This window comes from Cyclopterus lumpus, chromosome 13, assembly GCF_009769545.1.
Source record: "Cyclopterus lumpus isolate fCycLum1 chromosome 13, fCycLum1.pri, whole genome shotgun sequence".
Lineage (NCBI taxonomy): Eukaryota > Metazoa > Chordata > Actinopteri > Perciformes > Cyclopteridae > Cyclopterus > Cyclopterus lumpus.
The window spans coordinates 4,067,408-4,091,561 of NC_046978.1; the positions used below are offsets into that span (position 1 = coordinate 4,067,408).

The window sequence follows — 24,154 nt, forward strand, 5'->3', positions numbered from 1 at the left end:
TTCTATAGTTATACAAATGAAACCACCTGAGAAGTTTGCAGTGGAAATATCTCTTTGGTGGAACAACTGTAAACAAGACATGGATCCACAACAAGACACACTTTGTTTGTTTAGTTTAGTTTAGTTTAGTTTTTATTAGTGGTAACAAGACAAAAAGAGTGGGGACCACCGGTTAAAACATAAATATTGTCTTGAATTTTTAAGGCCGAACATTTGTGTTTTACTTAAAAGTAACCAGTTACTAAAGCTGTCAGATAAATGTATTGCACTATATCATAGAAGAAACATGAAGCAAATATATTCAATACCACTACCCCACACGTATGAAAGTAAAGTACTTGAGTAAATGTACTTTCCTTTCTTGTCACGAGTGGTGTCATTGGACAACAACAGATTCATTTCCAAAGCAAATGGGAGTTGCTGCTCGGCCTCATTTCATCAGTAGTTTGGTGCCCTCTGCTGGCCAGAGGGCGTCAGAGCTCAAAGGCTTGTTGTTCTCTGCGTCTGATGGAATCGTGATTCACCACCGGGGAGGACAGCAGGAGACACACACACCTTCCTCCTCAATGAACAGACTGCAGAGTGACAGTATAAGTACTACAAGGGACAAGTACCCCTTCAATGCAAACACATCTACCTCTACTTCTTTAGCCTGAACAGGTTTGGGTCTCACAAGCATGAATTCAAACAGCAATGTGTGCTGCTGTCAACAACAACAACAACTGCCATTTAAACATAAGTGACACAGGCCACTATTTAACCTGTTAGCTTTTACATTTTACAGTGGACAATTCAGTCTGAGGAGTCTGCTGGATTCAACTGAGCTAAATTATGTATTTGTTAGGCTTAACCCAACTGCTCCAGACTTTCAAAATCATTAATTTTCTTTAAATGAAGCTGCAAGGCCTGGAAACCAAACCAAAGCAATGGACAGGAAGTAGGGTTTTCTAAAAAAGTCCTTTCCTCTTCCTCCTCTGCATGCTTTCCTGTTCCAATCTCTCCCTCTTCATCTCTTGCTATGTCCCTATTTCACATTCTGTGTTTTCTAAGTGAGTCCGTTTCCTTTTAAACATTTAAACTTGCTTTGTGTGTGTAAGCGTGTTTTACCCAACAAGCTGCCTCAGACATGTAGTGGATGAGCTGAATCACATGACATGAGACCAGCATGTTTACCAGACTTAGAAAAGAAAGGTTGAGTTCTACTTTTAACATGCACCATTTCAGATTTAGAAGTCTTGCTTGTTTTCTGTCTTCACGCTTTATTCCCGAGACAGCACTCAACCACTCTGTGTGTGCGTGTGTTTGCCTGTGTGTGTGTGTGTGTGGGTGTATGCGTGTGCGTGCGTGTGTTGTGGAAAAAGAATCCTCATTCTTTCTTTTAATGCAGGGACCTTGATGCGCAGTGTCAGCACAAAGAACCCCATTCATCCCATTATAATGTCATTACTATATGTGAAATGGGATTTGGCTAATTAAGTAAAAGACACAGACGCACAGATGGATACCTCGGTGGTTTGACTTTACATCGAGAGGCGAAAACAACAATAGCTAAGACTTGGACTGTTTTCTCCCCCTCAGCCAGGCGCCATATGCACGCCTCCAGACGACCCAGAGGACCGGACTGCCTCTCCTCGGAGTTTATCACAGGCGGTTGACAATCTCTAAAGTCTAGAACTCGTGTATAGGCCACTGGTTTTTAGGACTAAGTGTGCATCACAACCCGGTGAACATGTAGAAATGGATTTTATGAAGCTGTTTGGCACCGTTATCGCCGTTTTCTTCCACCCTGGATCCGCGTCTAAAATAAATGGTAAGAATTGACTTCGGATAAACAAAAACTCCCGAACTTTGTAAACTCTGACGAAACGATGTGATATTGTGTCTTTTTTTTTTATTCAACGGTAAGACTTCAACTTGTTTGTTTGTTCCCAGATATTTTCTGATTTTTTTTTTGTAAGTTTTGCATGCAGCGATAAACGAGGCGTTGCATTTGTTGAGACACTTTTTTATTGTCGTGTGAGTGGATCGAGGTCACGAGGTTGAAACCAGAACGCCCGTAATGTAAAGTAAAGAAGCATGACGCATACACTGTGTACTTATCTGTAATTAGAAACAGGCCGCAGTCACACAGCAGCACGTGACGTGGTGGGAAACCACCGTCAACACGGTGTTTGCGATTCAGCTCACTGCTTCCAACTTTAATGCTATAGTACAATATATATATATATATATATATATATATATATATATATATATATATATATATATATATGCTGCTCAGACAGGCTATAATCATACTATTGGCTTTACTAACTAGACCATCTTCACCATTATACAACAGACGCCCTAATCGTTAAACTGGCTCTATTGTTTAATATTATCTGTAAGGTACACAACATAGAAGCATCTAACAGAGATAAGATGTTTGCGATTGTTGTCATTGTATTTGTTTATTCTTTTATGCTTTTTACGGGGGACAAAAGGAAAATCGGTTCTCTCACATCATAAGCTTACGTCTTAACTCTAATATGATGTTGTGTTGATGAGCCACAAGCAATAAAAAAAAGTATTCGAACTACTGTATTAATGTGTTGCCTGTCTGCCTTTAAACTGGCATGCTTTTGGAGAAACACACTGTAAATGATGCAGGTACAGGTGCCTTTAAATAATCAATATGCATTGTGCGTGACCTCAGCAACCCACTGCATTTCAGGCACGTTCAGACTTGCATATCTATAAATCTGTCACGGTGCACCATATCATCAAAACTGTTTTGAATGGAACAAGAACAATCCCCAAAAAAACATATGTTTCACACTATAATTTATTTACCAATGGTTTACAATTGCAGGAACATGTGGGAAGGCTTTGGCAAAGAAATTCTGTCTTCTTATTTGTCTGTGATGCTTCAGGTTGTTTATAGTCTTTCTGCCACGGGTGCCATGGGAATTCTTCAGAAAAAGAAATCTTCACTTATCATCTTGTTTATTTCTCTGATGCTGACTGGTGTCCAGGCCAAAGGATCTGTCGTCGTGGGACAGAGCGCCCATGCTACAAGGTGTCCTACATCCAGGACAGCAGGCGGAGGCTGACCTTTGAGGATGCCAGGCAGGCCTGCAGGTTGGATGGAGGCGACTTGCTCAGTATTGAAACAGAAAGTGAGCAGCGGCTGATGGAGAGGTTCATACAACAGCTGCAGGCTGGAGATGGAGACTTCTGGATCGGGCTCCGCCGCACCCCACAGCTCTACAGGGCAGGGACCGCAAACCCAGGTTGCCCTTCGCAGTACTATTGGCTGGATGGAAGCAAGGCCAAGTTCAGGTCTTTCTTCTTATTATTATTGGATGTCATTGTTTACGTGTGGGAGTCATGGAATGTTTGAGAGGGAGAAATTCAGATATGAAATAAAACTCTACATGCAATGATGTAAATTGTCCAATATAAATGCAATACGAGTCTAAACTGGTGCCTCTTATTTGCTGTAGGAATTGGCATTGGGATGAACCATCGTGTGGTGTTGAAATGTGTGTGGTTCTGTACCACCAGCCCTCTGCACCACCCGACGAAGAAGGTCATTTCCTGTTCCAGTGGAACGATGACAACTGTAACTCCAAGAACAACTTTGTCTGCCAATACCGAGAAGGTAAGCCAATAGATCACAGACAATGGGTTTTTGTACCTGGCTGCGCAGTGCGGGGAATTATTAACAGTTGACACTTTTGGTTTAATTTGGTTTTTGAATCCACAAAGTCTGAATGTTGTTTTGCAAAAATCCACTAATAGGGCCATTGCTGTCAACCGCATGCAAGTAATGTACACTTTTAATGTTAGTTGCCTGGATTAATGTAATGCTCTGTTCTCTGGAAACCACAGCAGATATATCAGCCTATGCTTAAGGTGTACCAGATGTCTACATATTTACTTTAGGATTAGCCTATTGGTTTTAAGTCTTAAGTCCTTTAGGAACTTAAAAACAGGATCTGTGTGCCAGTTTGTGGACATTTATAAATAACAATCATGAGCATCACTTAGCATCACATCTGTATGTTTATCAGGGCTCATTTTATGATATATTTGTTTACATTCTATTTCTAATGATTCTTCCAGTTGTTTGTCTTGTATTTATATTTCAAATGGGAAGCGGATCTTGAATATTTGCTTAAATTAATCAATGCTACTTAAATTGAAGTAGCATTGATTACATCATTTTACAACAATCGAATGGCTGAATTGACTTACTTTTCTCTGTTTTTTGCAGAAAAACAACCAGTCTTTACTGAGAAAGGGAACAAAGCACATGCAGGTACAGCATGTACTTGACTACGCTGCACATACTGTCCTTGCATGATGTTTTGTAAGGGGTAGAAAACAAGCGACTATAGATGTATTTATACTTAGACCAGGAAAAGTCAGACTAAACCATCGCATCACTACATTGTAATCACATACTTTTAATTATAATTCCCTTATTGTCTAAATGACAACATCTATAGTATGTATGTATTAACGGGGACATATCATGCCCATATGCCCATTACAGGAATGTGTTCGTATGCTTTAATGTTTTTCTCACACTGTACTTGTATTTACTTGGATCTATAAGACCCCTCTCCCGAAAAAGCCCAATCTGCTCTGAATGGCTTGTGAGAAAAATATGGTTTCAAGCTTCTAATGAGCCTGCATGTGACACAAAAAAGGAAGTTACTAGATTGTTGAATCACATGTTTTCAAGTCAGCCTACAAAGAACTAGATTGTCTTATTTTAGATTTTGTGGGTTTGTAATTTTCTGTTTACATTAAGAATTGATAACTTCAGGAAGTAATAGTCAAAATCGTACATAAAGTGAATCAACACATTTTAAACGTGAACATCACATGTATTCACATACATTGGGAGCAACTTTAAATAGGCTACATGTGATTCGAGATGCATGTCATTAAATAATCTAACAACAAGTGACATTCGAACAATTACGCACAGAACATGACATTTGTAAATCATTATGCTCATATTTGTTTATTGTTTCTTTTAATCAGTTAGAAATCTGCAGTGGTTAGATACCACGTGTCAACGTTTTTCTTTTAATACTCAACTGATTATGTTTATTTGTTTTCTGATTGCTCTAGTTCCATCTCTAAGGCCACATGTGTTCTCAACTACAGAAAGTGATAAGAGGATAAAAACAGGACTACCTGAGTCATCAGGTAAGAAAAGAAAACATAGAGTTGAAGCCCTTTTTCAGGGGATCTTCTATAAACCAATGCTTTAATGACAGAATTGTGACGTGCCCTAACTATTCAATGATTAAGGTCTATATTCTCAAGTCAAATTAAGGGAAGTTATATGCCAGTAATATTCGGTCCTTTGCAGTATCTCTCTCAGACAACAACCCCTATGTTTCCTACATCCTTTATGCAACGATTCCGACTCTGCTGCTGATGCTGTTTGTAGCTGCTGGCTTCTTCTGCTACAAACAGCATGCTAAGAGGTAAACGAAAAACACGTTTCTGCATGCAAAAGGAATACAATTAGATTTTAAGAGATAATGTTCTTCGGCACATCAATGCAACTCTTCTCCAAAAGATGTACTCAATTTTAGCCAATGTGGGACATTTCATGTGCACACACTTCCTATTTGACTTATATTCTTCTTGTATCTTTGGTCTTAGAAAAGTTAGTGGTTCACAACATTTTGGAGAAATGTGTTTTCTTACTTTATGTTGCCTTTAAATAGGTAATTGTACTGATGAGCAGCATGTTTTGATGATTGCATTGAGCTCTTTACCATTATGTCTTTCATATTCAGGAGGAAAACAGAAACAGAAAGTTACCCCGGCGGATCAAAACCCTGGATGTCAAAGACAGCTTCATCTAATGCCGTACAAGGGCCTTACGCCTTTAGTGACATTACCAAACTGCCTCACACTGCTCTGGGCAGCAGCGTGTCGGCAGACATCATGACAAAGTACTCCTGTGCTCCTTCCCAGGACTCTCAGTGTGACGATTATGAGAATGTGTCACGCGTGGACAGGGAGACCGGCTTTGTGACCAATGACATCTATGAAACCTGCAGAGCTCAGAATCGACAGACTGGTTGGGTGGAAAATGAGATCTATGGATGACCTGATGATGCCGAACTGATCTCTGTGAGTGTCCGTCAGCCTCTTACCAGCTATCAAATGTGACGCAGCTACACAAAGGAACACAATGTTCTCCATCCCTTTTTTCCTTCACACCCTACTGGTTACTCTTGTTATACAGGATTACTTAACACATGGTTGTGTTGTGTGTTGTCTTGGACTAAGAACTATATCCCAATAACGTATCACCTGTGTATATCTTCAGTGTGGCATCCTGAGCATCCAGCTTCCAAGGCTGCAAGTCAAATAAATGCATATTTTGGATTCAAGAGTAATGAATGAGTTATATAAAAAAGTATATTATATTTCAAATCTTTTCAATAATTTACAATACCTGAAGTCTGCAGCCATGCTAGCAGCTCTGTGAGGCTGTGCCTTTAGCTGCATGCTTATTTCAGCATGCTAACATGCTCACAAAAGCCAAAGAAAATATGTTGATCTTAGGCCTTATGCTTACCATGTTCACCATCATAGTTTTGTGTATTAGCACGCTAACATTTGCTAAAAATGGAGGGGATTGTCAATAGTTTAGCAGATACTTGGTTTTTAAGTATTACATGATGTTTGAGCTCGGGGAATGCAGTAGTAAGGGGATCCAATCAAATAGTTGTGAAGACACTGCACTCAAAACCACAAATGCCAACCATATGTTGGCGCCATAACATTAATATGTATTATCCTGAACAAGCTCTCTGATAAATTATGTAACTTTACTGCAGCAGAAAGGCTTTGGTTTTAAAGAGGCATCAATGAATTCAAATAAGCATTACTGAGTCCGCTCAGGTAAGCATTGCAGCAGTGTATATTTGGCACTATTCTCACCCTTTCGCTAAACCAGAAGAGTGCTGTCAGCCAAGTGTAAGGCTTCCTGTTTGGACTCTGATGTCAGAGAACAGGACTGTACATACGGAAACACTGATGACAGAACTCTGCTGACCCCAGTAACCTTTAAAGCTGTGGCCTTTCTCCAACTCCACCTGACTATGTGGGAAACTCAACCCTTCTACTCATCTGACATTACAGATACTTTTTAGGAGTGACCAGTTTTAAATATGTCATGGATGCATTCAACAATGTTTGCTTGTAAAAATCACATGCAAACCTTGTAAATCTGTAAAATAATTATGGATATACATTGCAGAAATTCCTGTGTTATTTCTGAGTGGGCTGCTGGTTCTGTGTCTCGGAAAGATGTAGCAAGCCCAGAAAGGAGAAGCTGACCGTGTTCTTGGAGAATGTTAGACAGGAAATGCCTAAAGCACATCTGGAACTCTTACATTCAGGAAGTCTATGCGTGACAACGGAGGCCTTCGGAGCGCTGCTCTCCTTGCCCGCTTAGTAATCCACTGTTAAACTGTCACTACACGAGCTGAAGAGAACAACTACTTTGTGTGAATGTGCAGAATCTCAAAACATGGCATGATCTTTGGGTGTCAAAAATAGTTTGGTTTCAAGCATTGCATTCCTGATTTAATAATAATATGAGTATATTCAAATGTATTGGTATTCGTAGAAGTGTTTCGAGGAATTTCTGTGTGACGTTAGATGTGTGTGACTAGAAAATGCCTGTGATTAAGAGCTTACTGTACTAGGAACAGGATGTGTAGCCTTGCTTCAATTCTCTATGTTTTCCAACAGATGGCGCTGATGGTACTGACCAAAGTGTCTTTGTTGCTGATAATATATCTAGTTTCACATGAGGTTCTGCTATGTCACATTATATAATGTGATAATATATATTATCATTTGTAATGACAGTAGCATATTTTTTCTGGATTATAATCACTGAAAGTAGATATGCTGTGAAATTATTTTTTATTTTAAACGTTTAATACTTGCATATTATTTTGTTTAAAAAAATGCCCTTTTAATTATTGCAGAGCCCTACTGTGTGCAAGTCGAATGGGCAGTTTCAGGCTGATTTAGAATTCATTTCACCCATTTATCAGTCGCAGCCGACCAAAAGCCTGTTAAACACATGGAGGAGACAACTTCAAAGTTACCTATGCGTGCAATCAAGCAGGACGGGCAAGCAAACAGATTTCAGAATAGCAATTTTACCGGTTGACGTAAGAGGTGGGTCTGGTTGTCTTGGCAACCAATTGGCACTGAAGTGTGGAGCGGCCTCGTGGCCCCGCCCCCTGTACAAATACCCCTATGGCTTTGACGTCAATACACGTCAACCGGAGAACATGATGCCTCTTTGCAAGTCAACTCGTGTGCTCTGTGGCTGATATAACGTTAGGTACCTCGAGCTGAAATATTATAGCTCTATTGTACTGGAAAACGTGGTGTGACAGCCCCCGGGTCCAGCAAATGGCCTGCTTCGTATCGCCGCACTGACGGGAGAGTGTCGCCACATTGTCGTTCAAGCTGGCAGGGCGACACAGAAATCAACTTTGTCTATTTTTAATGGACACGTTTCGAGCGGCGGCGGCGGCGGCGGCGGCAGCGGCGGCGGCGGCGGCGGTGGGCGGTTTGTTTTCCTTTAGTCTTTATCTGTAGCTGCTGTAGCGAGCCCCGCGTGAGCCCCCCGTGAGCCCCCCGTGTGTCCCCTGCTCGTCTGGCTCACCCTCCACTCTTCCACAACCAGTCCCATTAAGAACAGCATGGTCATGGCTGACAGTGGACAAAAACCGCTGATCCGGGGTCCGGTCCGAGTGGGCTTCTACGACATCGAGCGCACTTTAGGAAAGGGCAATTTCGCTGTCGTGAAGCTGGCTCGACACCGAATAACCAAGACCGAGGTGAGTGTGGCGGTGAACTGGTTAGCCTGAAAGCTAACTTAGGCTACTGTTCGGCTAAGTTACATAACTTTATTGCACTAGTTGACAAAGCGGATACCGAAATGCTGTCCACATCGTGCACTAATAGAAACTTGGATCAGGTAACTGTTAACTGCCGGGACACTTGGCCGCTCCAGTGCGAGCAACAGCTGGTGTGAATACCTGCAGGTACAGGAGCAATGTCTCGCTGCACGTTCACCCCCCTCAGCCAACATCACTGCCAGTAAGAGGTCTGGCCACCAAGTGCTGCTGGGAAACACAACCCGTAAATACCGGCATCATACACCTGCACTCCTTTTGGTAATGACCCAGACAGTGCGTCGCTGTATCTGGGGCACGCATGCAGCATGGGTCGGTGGTCCCATTATGTAATCCAAATAATGATTTGATTTAGTGGTTTCTTGTGCCAGCAGTGGGAGAGCTTTGTGAGGAGCAGGACGTGCCAGCCAGATCTCTGTACGCAGTGTTCTGCACGCATGCACGCAGACAGCAATTCACTGACACTGGGGGTCTTCACTTAGTTAGGAGAAGGTTCGATATTGCAAACACTGAACGCTCTCAGGCGATGCAGCATGAGCACAGAAGGAACAGGGCTAGGATTTGTCTGATAGTTGTATGTCAGCTCTCTACAGAGGGGCCTTTCTTGACCAGTGTCACTGTGTGCCATGCCTTTTTATTGTTATGATGGAGGCAAAGGGAGCAAATGTAGAGTGTCCAGTCAATGTGTGAAGAAGAGGGAGTCAAAGAAAGCACACTTTGATCTTTGACCTCAAAGATCCTCAAATTGTTTGTCATTGAACGTGAGCAATCATGCTGTACAGGAAAACAAAGATTTACATCATCCAGATGAGTCCCCTGGTTTAATCAATGTTTAATGAATAACAAGGTAGGAAAATGCCTCTTAAGACTGTTTTGGTGGTGATCTGGTTATTAGAACCTGTGAAGTGGCACAGTCTTAGTCTAGCCAGGTAATCTGCAACCATGTCACACTAAGAACTATGTGAATGCAGGTTTTCATTTCAGCCAAACACGACACCAGGTGATTTCACTAAGTGGTTCCACCTCTCCCTCAGCTGGTGTAGCATTTGGGTTGGATGAAAACATGCATGTTGATGCTGGTCTTTTGACCACTGGTTTGGTAGAGATCACTCGGTGCTGGTCGCTACAGAGAACAAACAGCTTGGCCCGGCCCATGGCCAGAGCTAAGCTGTTTGTTTAAGTGGCCAAGGTCAGCTGGAGAGGCAGGCAATCAACTTTATGTGATGCCATCTGCCTTGTAAATTTGCCTTTTTGTTCTCATTACTTAATGTATGAGCTAAATTCTCCCGTAACGCATTGTCCTCAAATGACCTTGAGCCAGCAGAGTGTGTGTTTGTGTGCGTGCATATAAGTATTGTTGACAATATAATCACTTGGTTGGCTCAGATCTTTTCATGCTAAGTACCCTGTAATCCAGTAGGCTAGCAGTTTAAAATGTTATGCCCAAGAGGTCTCGACTTGTAGCTCGAGAGCCATTAAAAGATTAAGATTTCTTCACAGGATATGAAATTTGCATACCTGTTTGTACTGTGGGTAGGGAGATGATAATGGAGTGTTTAATGTATTGAAACACCCATTATTGCGCATCTGACAGTGATAACTACAAATATGCTAAATAGGATTAAACTGGGTGCCAGTGGGGTTGAGGTGTCCGACTTCCATTCAAGATTAAAACCAAATATAAGGCTGTCTTCAGACTATTTGTACCACTATATGTTAACACAGCAGGAATACCAACTGCGAAAATACAGGACTGTCAAGTGGAAAACATTTGATGTGGGTCAACTTTTGCTGCAACACAGTGTAACGTTAGCTGACATCAACGTACTGTAGCCAGTCAAATATAGGCCACCGCACATTGTAACATGAGAAGGGTAATTCTGATCTTGTTGTGACTTAAAGATCCTGTTTTATTATCTGACCTAGGGCTGCAGCTATAACAACTATTTTCATTATTGATTTTGCAACTTTCCAAAAGCCCATGTTGACCTGTTCAAAAAGGTGGTTTTGTCTGACCGAATGGTCCGGAAGTGAAAAATATTCAGTGTATCACAGAAGATTAAGTAAACCATCAATATTTACTTTTAAATAGCTTGAACCAGATACCTTTTCTGCCATTTTTGCTTTTAAAAAAATCTATCAAAAATAATTGTGGATTATTTTTTTGTTGATCAACTAATCTATTAAGTGACTGATTATTTCAACTCAAGTCTCACCAGCACCTAAAACAACAAAGCCCCTTACAGATCTTTTAGTACAGTCCTGTTTTCAGTCTGAACGCTGTCAGTAAGAGTTTTCTAACTTAATCTAACAGTGATGTGATTGCTGAGAGGCGAACTGGGGTCTGTTGTTTACTCCTCCAGCTTGGCTCACAGACGCTTGGAAACACTTTCAGATCACACTGATGAAATGTTGTTTATGAGAAAATCTGAAGGAAAGATGTTAATATTGCCCTGTTACCCACCGGACATCATTAATCAAAGCCAAGAGTCTTGAAGAGTGTGTGATTTACACATGTACGTGTCATCGTGGGTGTTTGTGTATATGCAACAAGGCCTGTGTCTGCCTCTGCTGTACCTTTTTTATGTGATATTTTATCTTGGCTCAAATGTCAAGAGTGTTTATGATGGTCTTCTCCACAAGCTGTATTTAAGTATCTTGTGGCTCAAAAGCAGTTCTCTCCCTTTGCTACTTGAAGAATATAAAAGCATGTATGTGAGTGTGGGGTGTGTGTGTTTCTTTTTGCTCAAGTCAGATGAGACCTAACAATGATTCTATTGTATGCTATTGAGAAACTGACTGATTGGAGTTGTATTGTTCTCCAGGTGGCCATTAAGATCATTGACAAGACCCAACTGGATGCTGTCAATCTGGAGAAGATCTACAGAGAAGTTCAGATCATGAAGATGCTGGATCACCCCCACATCATCAAGCTGTACCAGGTGAGTCTCTGGCTTCAGTACCTGTTATCTTTTGACTGTCTAGCACGCAAGATGTGGACAAAACTAATCTTTTTAGTGGGGCTGCCTTAGTCAGCTTTCACTGATTTAGACTGCAGTATATCATGGTTTCATCTGGACTCTTCTGGGTTATATAGTTTTAACTTGTTATTCCCCATGTTGTAATGCTTTGCAAAGATAATTGTTTTAATCTGATTTTGATTTTGTTCTTCTTTTTTGTCTGTCAATCAAGAGATGTTCAGGAGATTTATTTCTGTCTTGGATGCTTCAAATCAAACTTTTCTATTGACCCATCTCATGACAACTGCTTGTAGTCTGTCACTGTCGATGTAGCAGTGAGTGTGAAGAAACTTGACACTTGTAAAAACAAAACAAAAATGTTTGACTATTTAGTAAAAGCAATAATGTCTCATATACAAGGCTGAATTCACTCAGATGTATTTATTCTGGCCTCACTTGTCCTGAGGGGTTTCACAATAATATTTTTCACTCCGATTGCAGGTCAGACAGTTTCACAAAAATATAGAATCACTTATGTTTTGGATAAACATAAGTGATAACTTAATGTTGCCATAGTAACTATCAGTAGCAGCTGCTGACTGGTGGCGAGACATTTAGCATGTAATTTGTTGTTTCTAACAATGGTTTGGCGTGCAGGTTTTTTAGAGAGCGCAGTAGCCTGTTGGACATTATAGTGAGCAGTGAGGACGTTGTCAGTCTTTTAAATTTGCCAACAGAAACTATTCTGAACCAGTCTTGGGTTTGACAAGATAGTTTGAGAAATGGTATTAGTTTGCCAGGAATTAATTAAAAAAATAGTCCAATGAAAAATATTTTAACTAGATATGTTTGAGCGCCCAGGTCATTAATGCATCTAATGCATTGGCAAACAACTGCTGCCTAGCTGAACCTGCGACAATTTGGGTAGTTTAAGATATGAGAGCATAGTTAATGACTGACTGACATTCGGTGTGAAGGTGCTGCTGGTATGATTACAACTAAATGTTAGTTGTTGAAGGTTGTATAAACAAAATGTTTTATTATTGTACTTGGACATCAGATCTGACCTGCACTGCAACATCAGGCTGTATTTTAGCCTGCATTTCAAAAATACTATATGTATATATTCCACACTTTCTATTGACTTAAAACATCTAATTGAGGCCAGAATGGATTAACTGCTTGTTAGAAACAATTATTAGTTATTGTCAGTGCCCCTGACGTTATGGGAACTTCAAAAATACTTGTTTGTATACTAGATTAGCAAGAATTTCTGTGCATGAAGTAAGCTTAATGGACACACTCATTCACCCCAAAATGCATTGCGGCTCTTCAGACTGTCCAATGGCGGTTATTATTTGTGAGACAAATAATCAACCGTTGGATGAAATAATTACAAATGATGGTGAGTGAAGTTAAGCTCACACATAATTTCCTGTAGAAAATACATTTTACAATTTTTTTTATTTAATTGCCTTAAAATTGGACTAAGAAATAATGAATTGAGTAGTAGAGGTAATGTTGATTTCTAATAAACTATGTTCATTAAACATTAGCTTGGGCCGTTGACATCGAGATATATACAGTCATGTGATGCAGAGAAGACACATTGCTTGAGTTTACTTTACGAACAGACTGCTCGTAGTAGTTTTTCTCTTTTCCCAAAATGCAAAGATGTCTATCATGGTAAATTCTGGAAATGTATTTTTGTGATTATTTATTGCAGCAGAAATGTGTTTTATTTTCTTACGGCCAAGAAGAAAACAATCTGGCTGTGTCGGCGACCTTAAACTTGCACTATGGAAACAAAGTAAATCGTCAGAAGTAACGATGTGGTCTAAACGGGCCACCATGACACCTTTTTTTTTTATAGTTGTATGCATGTCCAGTTGTGCAAGGGCAAGTTCACATACATTTGTACGTGATTCAAAAATAAACTTTTATCACTTTGTTGGCTGTCTGCGACAATTAAGCCTAACTCCCAATAACTCAACAATTTGGGTGATTCAGTGGTATTACATAAGCCTTTGGGGTCCTGTTACTTTGTTTAGGGAAAGTAAATGAGTTCATTATCATTACACAACCATGTGTCACTGCTCTAGCTTTCTGCTGTGTTATTTTGGTGTGTATCCTTATTTCCAACAGCCCAGCCATCCACTCAGCTCAGGTCAATTAGTAATTCCCTCTCTAGTTTCATAAACTGGGCTTGACCCAAAGGAGAACCTTGGCTAATGAAGACGCACATAGACATCCCCACGGTGGACCCCTCTGTAGTTTGTCAAGTGCTGTGTGAACTCTTTGCTCACAGTCTGCGGTAATTTGCGTCACATCTTTTCTGCTTTTGCATCTCACCATCCTCTGACTCTCTTGGGTGTTTACTCTTATTCTCTCTACAAAGACAGTCAATAAATATAATATAAATGTAAAAAGCTATTGTTTTAGTAATTACAAAACCACTCTCTGGCTATCAATACAAAATGAGTGCCCCATTTGAATATCAATCATGTTACAGGAAATGCTTTAATAAATTGAGGATATTGGATGGATCATGACCCTAATTCAATATCCTCCACAGTACAACTAATGCCCACATTGGTAAAACAATTGCATTTAGATCTATAAATTATGCATTTACAGTATTGAATTGAAACATGAAACAGTCTAGCCTCTGTACAGCTGCTCTTCCTAATGACCTAGCATTCAGACGGGTTCAGTCGAAAAAGCTTTACCTGCGTTACTTTAGTCTTCAAACCTTTTCATCGGCAATGTCAGACCGCATGAAGAGCTGAACACAAAGTGCAGCTTGTATTTCTTGGTATCTGTAATTGTGACTATTCACTTCTATAATTTATTACATGACAGAGATTTGGCTTTAGTTATTTCCACCATAGCAGTTTTTTCTACTATGGCGGAAATATATATTACAATATAATACTTTACTATAGCTGTGGTGTAGTGATTATCAACGGTGCAGGAAAAGTATTTACTGTTAAGCAGCTGCAGACAGGAAATATAAATGGATGATGTGTTATAGTGTAGCCAGTGCCACAGGGTCTGCTGTAGCCAGGTCTGAAACACGGTATTAAGATCCTGTTGAACTCCTACCTACTTCATACAAGGGCATAAGGCATCATATTTGCATGATGCTTGACTTTGCAAGTAGGGTGGGTATCAAACGCTTCTTTGGTACTAACTGAGTATTTACAACTGTCATGTATTGAAACCTGGTTTGCAAATCTGTTGAAATGTTCATGTTGTCACATTTGTTGATAAGAAAGTTCCGGATTAAAATGCGCAGCTGCTTGTGTTTTGACTTTGGCTCCTTTTGCTTCTCAGTGTTTTCAAAAAGTGTTTGGCATCTGTAATGTAGAACATCAACCTGTAAAGGGACTGCTCAAAACTGACAATCTCACATCATATTGATGTTCATTATTGTATGTTGTCCCTGATGACCACATGAATAAAGTAAAGAAACTCTGGTATTGACATTAGTATAACAAACTGAGCACTACTTTAAAGCTGGAGGGCTGGACTTTTACATATAAATTAATGTCCTTGCCAAACTAGTTTACACAATGCTGATTAAGTCTATGTCCGCCAGGGAAAGCGCTCTGTGTTTTTGCATTTTATCGGAGTTGTGGTGACTTTCCCACACTTCCGCATGTTTGCCTGTAGGTGAGCTCGCCGCATCTCCCCTGCCCCCCAGGAGCGCTCTCTTCAAGTCCTCCCATGCAAATCTTTATGGTTTTGCGGCAATGACAGCCGAGATTGGTTTGTCCGTCCATACTTCTCTATGAACATCCATCTGTCCCATATCTTGGGGATACCTGGAGGATTTATTTTTTAAATATGGCACAAATATCCACTTGCATTCAAGGATGAACTGATTAGATGTTGGTGGTCAAAGGTCAAGGTCACGGTGATCTCACATCCATCCCATTCTCATGGTATTCTTCCCAGAGCTGTGTATTATACGTATGAAGGAACAGTTTAGGACGGCTAATAGATGAACGACAGACAACTTACTGCTAGAGAACATATAGCTGACTGTAAGAACAACAAGCGATAGAAAGAAATCGTGAATTGAAAATAGAATTGTCGCGTGGTGGATGTTTTGTCTTGTCAAACTCAGGGGTAACTAATAACATAAATAATGTCTGCATTCCACTTAGGTATGTCAGGCCCAGGGCCCTGCTATTGAACATGCTTGATTACTGGCACAACTGAATGAAACAGACATCATTAATACTATTAGTTACACCTGTGCTTTTTGGGTAGTACAAATTAGTACAAATGTCCGCTGTAAAAAAAAAGGTTTATTTCCCAGATTAGATGCTGTATTGGCTCACAATGTTATTTGATTGATTTTGAATTAAGTCTGGGTATAGGTACTTAGTGTAGTTCAATCAGTTGTATTTCAGCTCCACAATACAGAGAGGACACAATGTGGTTATTAAACAACGAAGAGAAAAAGAACTGGCTGTAATTTCTTAAATCCATGAATTGGTCAATGTAACAGATGGAAAGTTGCTCATAAACAATGAGCGTGGGATTTCTACTGTGAATGTCTGGCTCGCTGTGTCTGATTCATCCTCCACTCTCCAACTGATTCTCCCCTCCGCATTTAATTCTATTCATCTCCTGAGTGTTTTTGCTTCTAAATCGGTTCTCCTCCTCCTACACAACGTGGCACCGTGTGAGGGCTGAAAGGTTTTAAGTACCATTGAGATATACTCGGCAACACCAACTGTCCACCTCCATTCTCTTATATGGATACCATTTTTAGACCCTGGACCATTCATGCGTTTTGTTTTGCTCATGACTGTTGATGCCAGACACTGCAGTTGAACCTCAGAGAAAACCATGTGGATAATTGTGTCATATTTGCCTTTTTCCTTTCTTCTAATTCTCTCTTGTTGCAGGAGACTGTAAAATGAAATCATCTGGTGATATTGCTATTGAAAAGTGGTCTTCTCTGTGTATTCACTCTCCCGCTCTTTTCCCCCCTCCCTCTGCCCCTGTTCTTTGGTCCTCTCCCTCTCTCAGGTGATGGAGACGAAGAACATGCTCTACTTGGTTACGGAGTATGCCAAGAATGGGGAAATCTTCGGTAAGTGATCTTTTCAAGTGCAAGATCAATCTGACCTCAGTGTCTTTTAAGACATAGCCCCACCCACTTCATACATACAGTATACTCTTCTCACAAACAAACACATTATTCACTCATGTGACAAACAAGGAAGCATCAAAGTTGTAATGAGTTTGCATTGTTCTTACACTTCTGCCGGCCTCAGTCTCAAAGGTCACATGATTGAAGGAATGACTGATGTGGCCCTTGTCATATGCTGCTAGTGATTGCTGTGTGTCATGTGCTGACGACACTCACTACTTGTGTAAAATGACAATGCTGAGTGAACCTCAAAGAGAAGAAAAGATTGATGTATCACCATAGAATCACTTGCTGCTCACCGGTTTATTACTTAGATTGTGCAACATTACTTTCCATAAGCCGGTCAACAAGGTCATTCCTTTATTTTCATTGACAGCTGCAGAGCATTTGGATTCAATTGAGAATACTGTCTGTTAAACTTTTGTTTGGATTTTAACTTAAACTGTTTAAGAGCAGTTCTCAATGAAAATAAACTATCTTTTTAGCCACCATATCACAAACGCATTTGACATTTTCTGGAACAGGTACAGGTAGTTTACTTTACTTGTATTTGCACTGTACAAACAGCATTATAGCCTATTACAGGTATTAATGGAAAAACATGAGTTAACAAAATAAAATACACACAGTCCAACAAAGTGAAGGAAAACATTAGGAACAACATTAACTGAGCAATCTTTGTTATATATATATATATATATATATATATATATATATATATATATTATCTCTCTTTCTGTGCACCACAATAAGATTTTGTTCATATGGGTTTATTAACTAATGTTTATTTTCATTATTAATGTGCCTATTATCTTGATTAATCAACTAATAATTTGGTCTTAAATGCCTGTCTCAATTTGTTTTGTTCAACTAATACACAAATCCAACAATAGTCAATTTACTATCACAGCATATCCTCACATTGCGAAGCTTGAACAAGGGAATGTTTAGTAGTTTTACTTAAGAAATAAATGCTTGATCAATTATTTAAATGTTTGCCAAATAATTTCCCATACGATCAATTTATCGATTTAGCATTAAAACAGAGGAGAACGCCACAAATCAAGCTGAAGGCATTAAATTAAATTTAAATTTATTTTTTGTAGCCCAAAATCACAAATGACAAATTAGCCTCAGAGGGCTTTACAATCTGGACACATTCCTCTGTCCCGGGACATCAAATCGGTCAGGGAAAAAAAAAAAAAAAAAAACTTTTAACGGGGAGAAAAAAGGGAAGAAACCTCCGGGAGAGCAACAGAGGAGGATTCCTCTCCCCGGATGGACAGAAGTACAATACATGTCTTAAGTACAGAATGAACCGCATAAAACCCTATTTCAATTTTGAATAGGGGTTTGCACACTGCCTAAGAGTGAAGCCGAAAAACAGAAAAGTCAGAACATGGCAAACATCATACATGACGATAAGAAATTATCTTAGTGTGCAAAAAATGCAGGCACAAACTACACCATACAGTACATTCAAATATAGCCTGACTGTTCACATAAAAAAATAAATATACCATTATTTCTATACTGGTTTTTAATACAGATTTTATGAATTAGATATGCTACACACATTCTACTTAGTGAGTTATTAGTTTTGTTTAACTTTTTAACAAATCTATGCTAGCTGGTTCCCTGTTTTAAGTCTTTTGGCTAAACTAAGCCAACTGTTCCATGGCTGTGGCTTTATAGTTAACAGATATTTATGACAACTTTTGGCAAGAACGTGACTTTGTGCTTTTCCCAAAATGTCAAACTATTCCTTTTTAAATAACCAATCGTGATTGGTCAGCCTCATTTTCCATAATCCATAGATTCTTCCTTGGGTCATCTCACGGTATGATAAAACCATTGTGTCCTGATTCCTCAGACTCCACTGTCCTGAATGCACAATGTAATGCAGTTATGCAAGACATTTATATGTCATCATCTGCTGCAGCAGTAGCAGCTTTGACTAAGCCAGGCGGTCAGCGACTGTTAACTGCAGCACTAGATTAGTATCACAGTATTCAATCTCACAAATTTAACAATCATTTTTGATTTCCAAATACACTTTCTGGAGATGGATCAAGTCTTTCTGTCATGTTGCACTCAGACAAAATGGATAAGCTGCCAAGCCAGATCTCCAGCCTCCTCCACTAACGCCCTCCAGAGAGTTGTCTGTGCTTTTCTGACATGATTCATTTCTCAGGTCTGCTCCTGGCTATAGGTTACAGGTTGTTGTGGATGCTCAGCAGCCCACCCTATTTCAGTGTGTGTGTGTGTGTGTGTGTGTGTGTGGCCGTGTGTGTGTGTGTGTGTGTGTGTGTGTGTGTGTGAGTGTGTGTGTGTGGACAAAGAAGCGGAGCTGGATTTGGCACGAGGAGAGTGATTGGTTCATTTTCGCAAAGGGGTGGGTGGGCACAGCAGAGGCATCCATGCCTGCTTGTTGATGTGTCAGTCTACCGCTCCACAGTCTGCCTCAACACCGCAGTATGGATCAAACCTGGAAATTGGGTCAACCACAAATACATCGGAGTTGCAAAGGGGAGAGAAGGCAGAAGAGAATAGAGGCGAGAGCAGGGGACACCCATTTGAATTTGGAAGGTGGTGGGGAAATGTAGGGCATGCATATTTAAGAAAGCACTGCTGGAGAGAGGGGAGTATTATAGCTGGCAGTGAGTAGAGTCACTCTTGCAGATCTCTTGTCTGACTGATGGAAATGGAATGAGACAGGGAGATTATTGACTTCAAAGAAATATTTATTTTCAAATTCTTTACTTAAGGCTGTCAGGCTCTATTTCACCATAAACTATCCATCATATTTACTGGGTAAGTTTTCTACAGATTGGTCAGCCGCCAAGGTGTGGCTGCTTTGACTTTGATGACCAGTATAAATGTATCCATGAGCAAAATCTCATTAGATAACGTTGATATCCTCATGTTTTGGTGATTTAAGGGCGCAGACCAATATAGGAAAACTAACCAGGAAAATGTAATCTACATCAGTGGTTTTCAATTTTTTTCATGCCAAGAATCACTGAATTGATACACATTGGTTCACAGACACCCATTTGGTAAGATGTTGCCACAGGGGCCTCCATCTGAAAAATAAGTTGGGTTGTTAGATATGATCAAGACTAGAATGCTATAGTTGTCAACTACAGTTGAGGGGATGAAATGTATGACCACAATAGTCACTCGTATGACTCTTACTCACATTGGTCTCTCTGTTTTACAACCCCCCCAGCAATAGACAAGATTATTACATAACCTTATTGCCCTTTTTTCACAGAGAAAGAGTTGAAATATGCAGAGTTGAAATGTCAGTGTCTCTCCAACTCAATTACAATATGTTTGATACATTTATGTTATGGGTAATTTAAATGTCTTCCTCCTCAAATATCCTAAACATCAAATAAATGCAAATTATTAACCGCTAAATTCAATTTATTCAAAAGAATGGTATAAGCCAAAAGTGATCCACCAGATGCTGGTGAAATGGAGGCTTTCCTCAATAAAAGGAGGCCCAATATTAAAAAAGAATGGATGCAAATAGATGGTTAATTAATCTTGCTCACTTTGGCAAAAGTCAGGGGGTTAACTGCCAGTTAAAGCGTAGCATCACCCTTCCATAGTCGGGGGAAATTGCAAGCACAGACAAAGCTTCTCATTCACTAATCCACTTGGCAGATGTCAATGCCAGCAACAGGATAGTTTTAAGAGAAAGCAGCTTTAAGTCAGTGCCTCAAAAGGCAAACTTTGAGGTTCTCCAAGACAATGGGCCCATTAGAGAATTTAAGGTTTACATGCAGGCTGCAGTCGGAGGGCGTCCTTTGTAAACCTCATTATGAGGGAGTGTTGACCAACTGGTGCTTTGCCAAAGTCCACATGGCGGGCTGAAATCGCAGAAAAAGTAACCTTAATTGTGAAACCCTTACATTTGTCCAGCAAATCTAGTTGGAAGCAAACATAGTGACTCATGACTCACACCGTCTCTCAATGTGATGTGGCTAGTTGATAGCCAAGCTGGCTGCTGCACACTTGCACATCTCGTCCAACCTCAAAACCCCATTGATCAACCTAAATGGGGTGCAGGCAAAGCCTCCCCACTGATGGAGTTGCTGGGCGTATACCTTGGGTTTTTGAGGCTACAACAGGATTGGCGTCTGCAAGTGACGGCCAGGCATGCTTTACTCCAGCACATGCAATGCAGAAGGTCCTTGCCCGAGATGATAAAACCACAAGCGGCTATGCAAGAGAGTTGCACAACATCCTTAACTTTACAACCAGCGTTCCCCTGATACTTTGGTAACCGTGGTAGCTAATGATTTACCTTGACAGCTAGCAGTAGCTACAAACACACACGCTCAACTGTACATGCTAGCTTCTTAGTTAAACTAGTATGAACCAGGTTAAAGTCCACACTAGGAAAATACATGTTTATCACAACACCAGATAGTCCAAGTTTGGAGACGACCATGATGTCCGAGAAGTGGAAAATCCAGAAGACAGGACAGCTGGAAACGGAAAGGGATCTTCAAAGAACGCAATAAAATCTGTGTTTGAGGCAAAATAACCCATGAGTTTTAGGCAAAACAAACAGGATTTGTTATATTGAGTATCTTTTGAATGAATACTTATCCCATTGAAGAGAAAACGGTCACAAGCTGCAGCTGATCCTTGGCTGGATATAACTTGGATGAAAGCGCAGTGTTCTCGCTGGCTCCAGCCTAATTTAACCCTTGAGGGTGTCACTATTAAATCCCCACCAACATCTATCATTGACGTGACTTTAATATGACTGCTGTATTTAAGTGGTTTGGGTATCAGTTACTGATGTGGAAACAGTGCGTGTGTTGCTCCTTGTCCTCTCGAACACACACACATTCACCACCCATACCTGCCCCACAGTGTTATCTGAAGTCCAGCCAGAGGTCTAGCCAAGGAGCCAGTTTGTTCCCATGATGTGTGTCCCCTCCAAACCAGAGCAGCTGTTAAGAGACTTCGGTCATCACCGAGCTTTCAGAAGTGGAACACAGTGGATGTTGAGCTGTTTCCTAATACCCCAATGATTCATACTTGTTCTGCTCGCTTTCCCAAAATGCTGCTCTGCATGCCTGTCTGTGCTGAGGTCCTTGCCCTCGCCAACATTGTATCAGTGGATTACTCATCCCTCCACTGGGGCAACATACCGTGCGTGTGTATGTGAGAGAATCGCTGTGCAGTTTTCATTGCTTAGACAGGAATGGCTTGTTTTTGTGATAGAACAAGTGAGGAACACGCTGTCGCAACACTGCTGCTGTTCATACATAATTACGTTTAGTTGTGATCTGCAGCATTCAAGTTAGTAAAAAAATTTGGATAATTGATTAATCTGTAAGTTTATAAGCCAAAATAACATTAATGAATTGGTTCTTGCTCCTTTAAATTGAATGTTTGCTATGTTTTGTAGTCTCCTATAAGAGCAACTGAATATATTTGGGTTATGGACCAGGCAGTATGAATTTGGCAAACTAAACACTTTGGAAATTGTTACTTTGTAGACCATATGAGTAATCAAATAAATAATATGCAGTTAAGTTGATATTAAAAATAATAACCAGTTGCAGCCCTAGATTTCTTATTATATACTCAAGACTCCAAGATGTGATTGGAGTATGCTGGAATCAAACTCATTTGACCGTGTGACAAGTGCTTTGGGTGAATCATGCTGAGGCCAAGTAAAGGAAATGTTTGATCCCTGAACTGTTATTACTTTAGAGTCCTGTTCTCCTCACTGATGCATACTTGGAGCTCCTCGACACATTTCCTTCCCCAGTGAGTTTTTTGATTAGCAGCATTGCATGAAAGCTGTCCTGATCACTGAATGGCCTCCTCTGTGGAATTTGCCAGCCACTATCTAATCAGGTTTTCTCACTCTGTCAGATGTTAGCTATTTATCAACCACGTTGTTGACGTCAGAGCAGCATCGTCTTCCTTAAATGAAACTTAATAGTGCAGCTTTTGGCCTTCAGTCGTTTTTATTGTACAGTCCAATTGTACACGGATGACCTTTCGGTCAACCCTGAGTTGAGACTGAATAGAGTTGTTAAGATAAAGTGTTTACAACATGATGCATGTCGCTGGCCTCAGGAAATATGTTGCTCTACTTTAAATATCTCATGTTTAGTTGATCGCAGAATGTTTTTGATGTTAATGGGCTGTGAAATTAGCTTAGTGTGACTTCTCTGTGCATCTTGACGAATACCTATTTTAGAAATTCTGCCGGCAAGCATTACAATTTATGATATTTCTAACTCTATTTCTAATTTCTATTTCTTTTCTTTTTTTGTTTTATATCTTAACGTTTCAGCTTAGTTTTGAGCTTGTGGGTCTTTAGATAATTGTGTTCCTTTGATTTTGCACATTCTATTTGCTAGTATATAAAGTTTTGTTGGCTGGGTTTGTTGTGATTGTTGTGCATTGTCGCCAGGTTTGGTCGGTGGCTTGTATCCATGCCAGCTGAGGGGAAAGCCAACACAGTGTCCTATGTTGTTTACCACATGATGTGAATTGAAGAGTTAGCAAGCTATCTAGACAGAGAGGTGTGAAGAGGAACCCTGCTGACAGCAACAAACACCACACATCCCAAAGTTCACGGGGCTGCAAAAAATCGTGCATCATGTAGAATAATCTGTCAGCCGTCTTTGCAAAAATAAGTGAAAGGTTATAAAAAGAGTAAGGGTGGTGTGGTAGAGCAGGCAATAAGGAAAAGGTCAGGGATCTGGATGCTTGACTTAACCCCCTGGAGACTGCATCGACTTTAGTTTATTATGTCTTTCTGAACAACCAAAAACTCTTAATGCTAGCAGAAGACCAGTTCTCAGAAATCTTGTCCTCCCCTCTACTCCTCCGGCTCTGACAACACAGTTCAACCATTACACACACACGCACACACACGCGCGCACACAGTTAGAAAAAATCCCACTGTTCTTCTTCCTTTACAAAGCATGCCGTAATGTAGGGCAGCTGTAAACGCTTATTGGCACAAGGTCTGCACCTCATCAAAAGTAAATTATCCCTTCAACACAACC

The 24,154-nt window shown here is 40.3% G+C and overlaps 2 protein-coding genes across 6 annotated transcripts in view; both read left to right on the forward strand.

Annotated features, from left to right (window-relative positions):
* Nucleotides 1–981: 981 nt before the first annotated feature.
* laynb (layilin b) lies at nucleotides 982–6,405 on the forward strand. 3 transcript variants are annotated; one of them, XM_034549281.1, is made up of 8 exons: nucleotides 982–1,049; nucleotides 1,579–1,810; nucleotides 3,015–3,321; nucleotides 3,486–3,643; nucleotides 4,259–4,303; nucleotides 5,128–5,205; nucleotides 5,372–5,489; nucleotides 5,808–6,405. In XM_034549281.1, exons 2-8 carry the CDS (start codon nucleotides 1,738–1,740, stop codon nucleotides 6,121–6,123), a joined length of 1,095 nt encoding a protein of 364 aa, XP_034405172.1. In that variant the 5' UTR covers nucleotides 982–1,049; nucleotides 1,579–1,737; the 3' UTR covers nucleotides 6,124–6,405. The 3 variants fall into 3 exon arrangements, with proteins under 3 accessions (XP_034405172.1, XP_034405171.1, XP_034405173.1); XM_034549280.1 differs by lacking the exon at nucleotides 982–1,049 and having other exon boundaries at nucleotides 1,382–1,810; XM_034549282.1 differs by lacking the exons at nucleotides 982–1,049; nucleotides 4,259–4,303 and having other exon boundaries at nucleotides 1,382–1,810.
* Nucleotides 6,406–8,309: 1,904 nt separating this feature from the next.
* sik2b (salt-inducible kinase 2b) overlaps nucleotides 8,310–24,154 on the forward strand; it is a 41,799-nt gene continuing 25,954 nt past the window's right edge. For all 3 annotated transcript variants that reach the window (XM_034549310.1, XM_034549311.1, XM_034549313.1), the window contains exons 1-3: nucleotides 8,310–8,888; nucleotides 11,792–11,908; nucleotides 16,973–17,036. In XM_034549310.1, the coding sequence (XP_034405201.1) occupies nucleotides 8,751–8,888; nucleotides 11,792–11,908; nucleotides 16,973–17,036 (319 nt within the window). In that variant the 5' untranslated portion in view covers nucleotides 8,310–8,750. The remainder of the gene's footprint in view (nucleotides 8,889–11,791; nucleotides 11,909–16,972; nucleotides 17,037–24,154) is intronic.

What these genes read in the sequence shown, in the direction of transcription:
- laynb (XM_034549281.1), top strand. Translation starts at nt 1,738, where the DNA reads ATGGATTTTATGAAGCTGTTTGGCACCGTTATCGCCGTTTTCTTCCAC. An exon ending in GGAAGCAAGGCCAAGTTCAG is followed by an intron (nt 3,322 to 3,485) that starts GTCTTTCTTCTT and finishes TATTTGCTGTAG; the next exon opens with GAATTGGCATTGGGATGAAC. An exon ending in AGGGAACAAAGCACATGCAG is followed by an intron (nt 4,304 to 5,127) that starts GTACAGCATGTA and finishes TGATTGCTCTAG; the next exon opens with TTCCATCTCTAAGGCCACAT.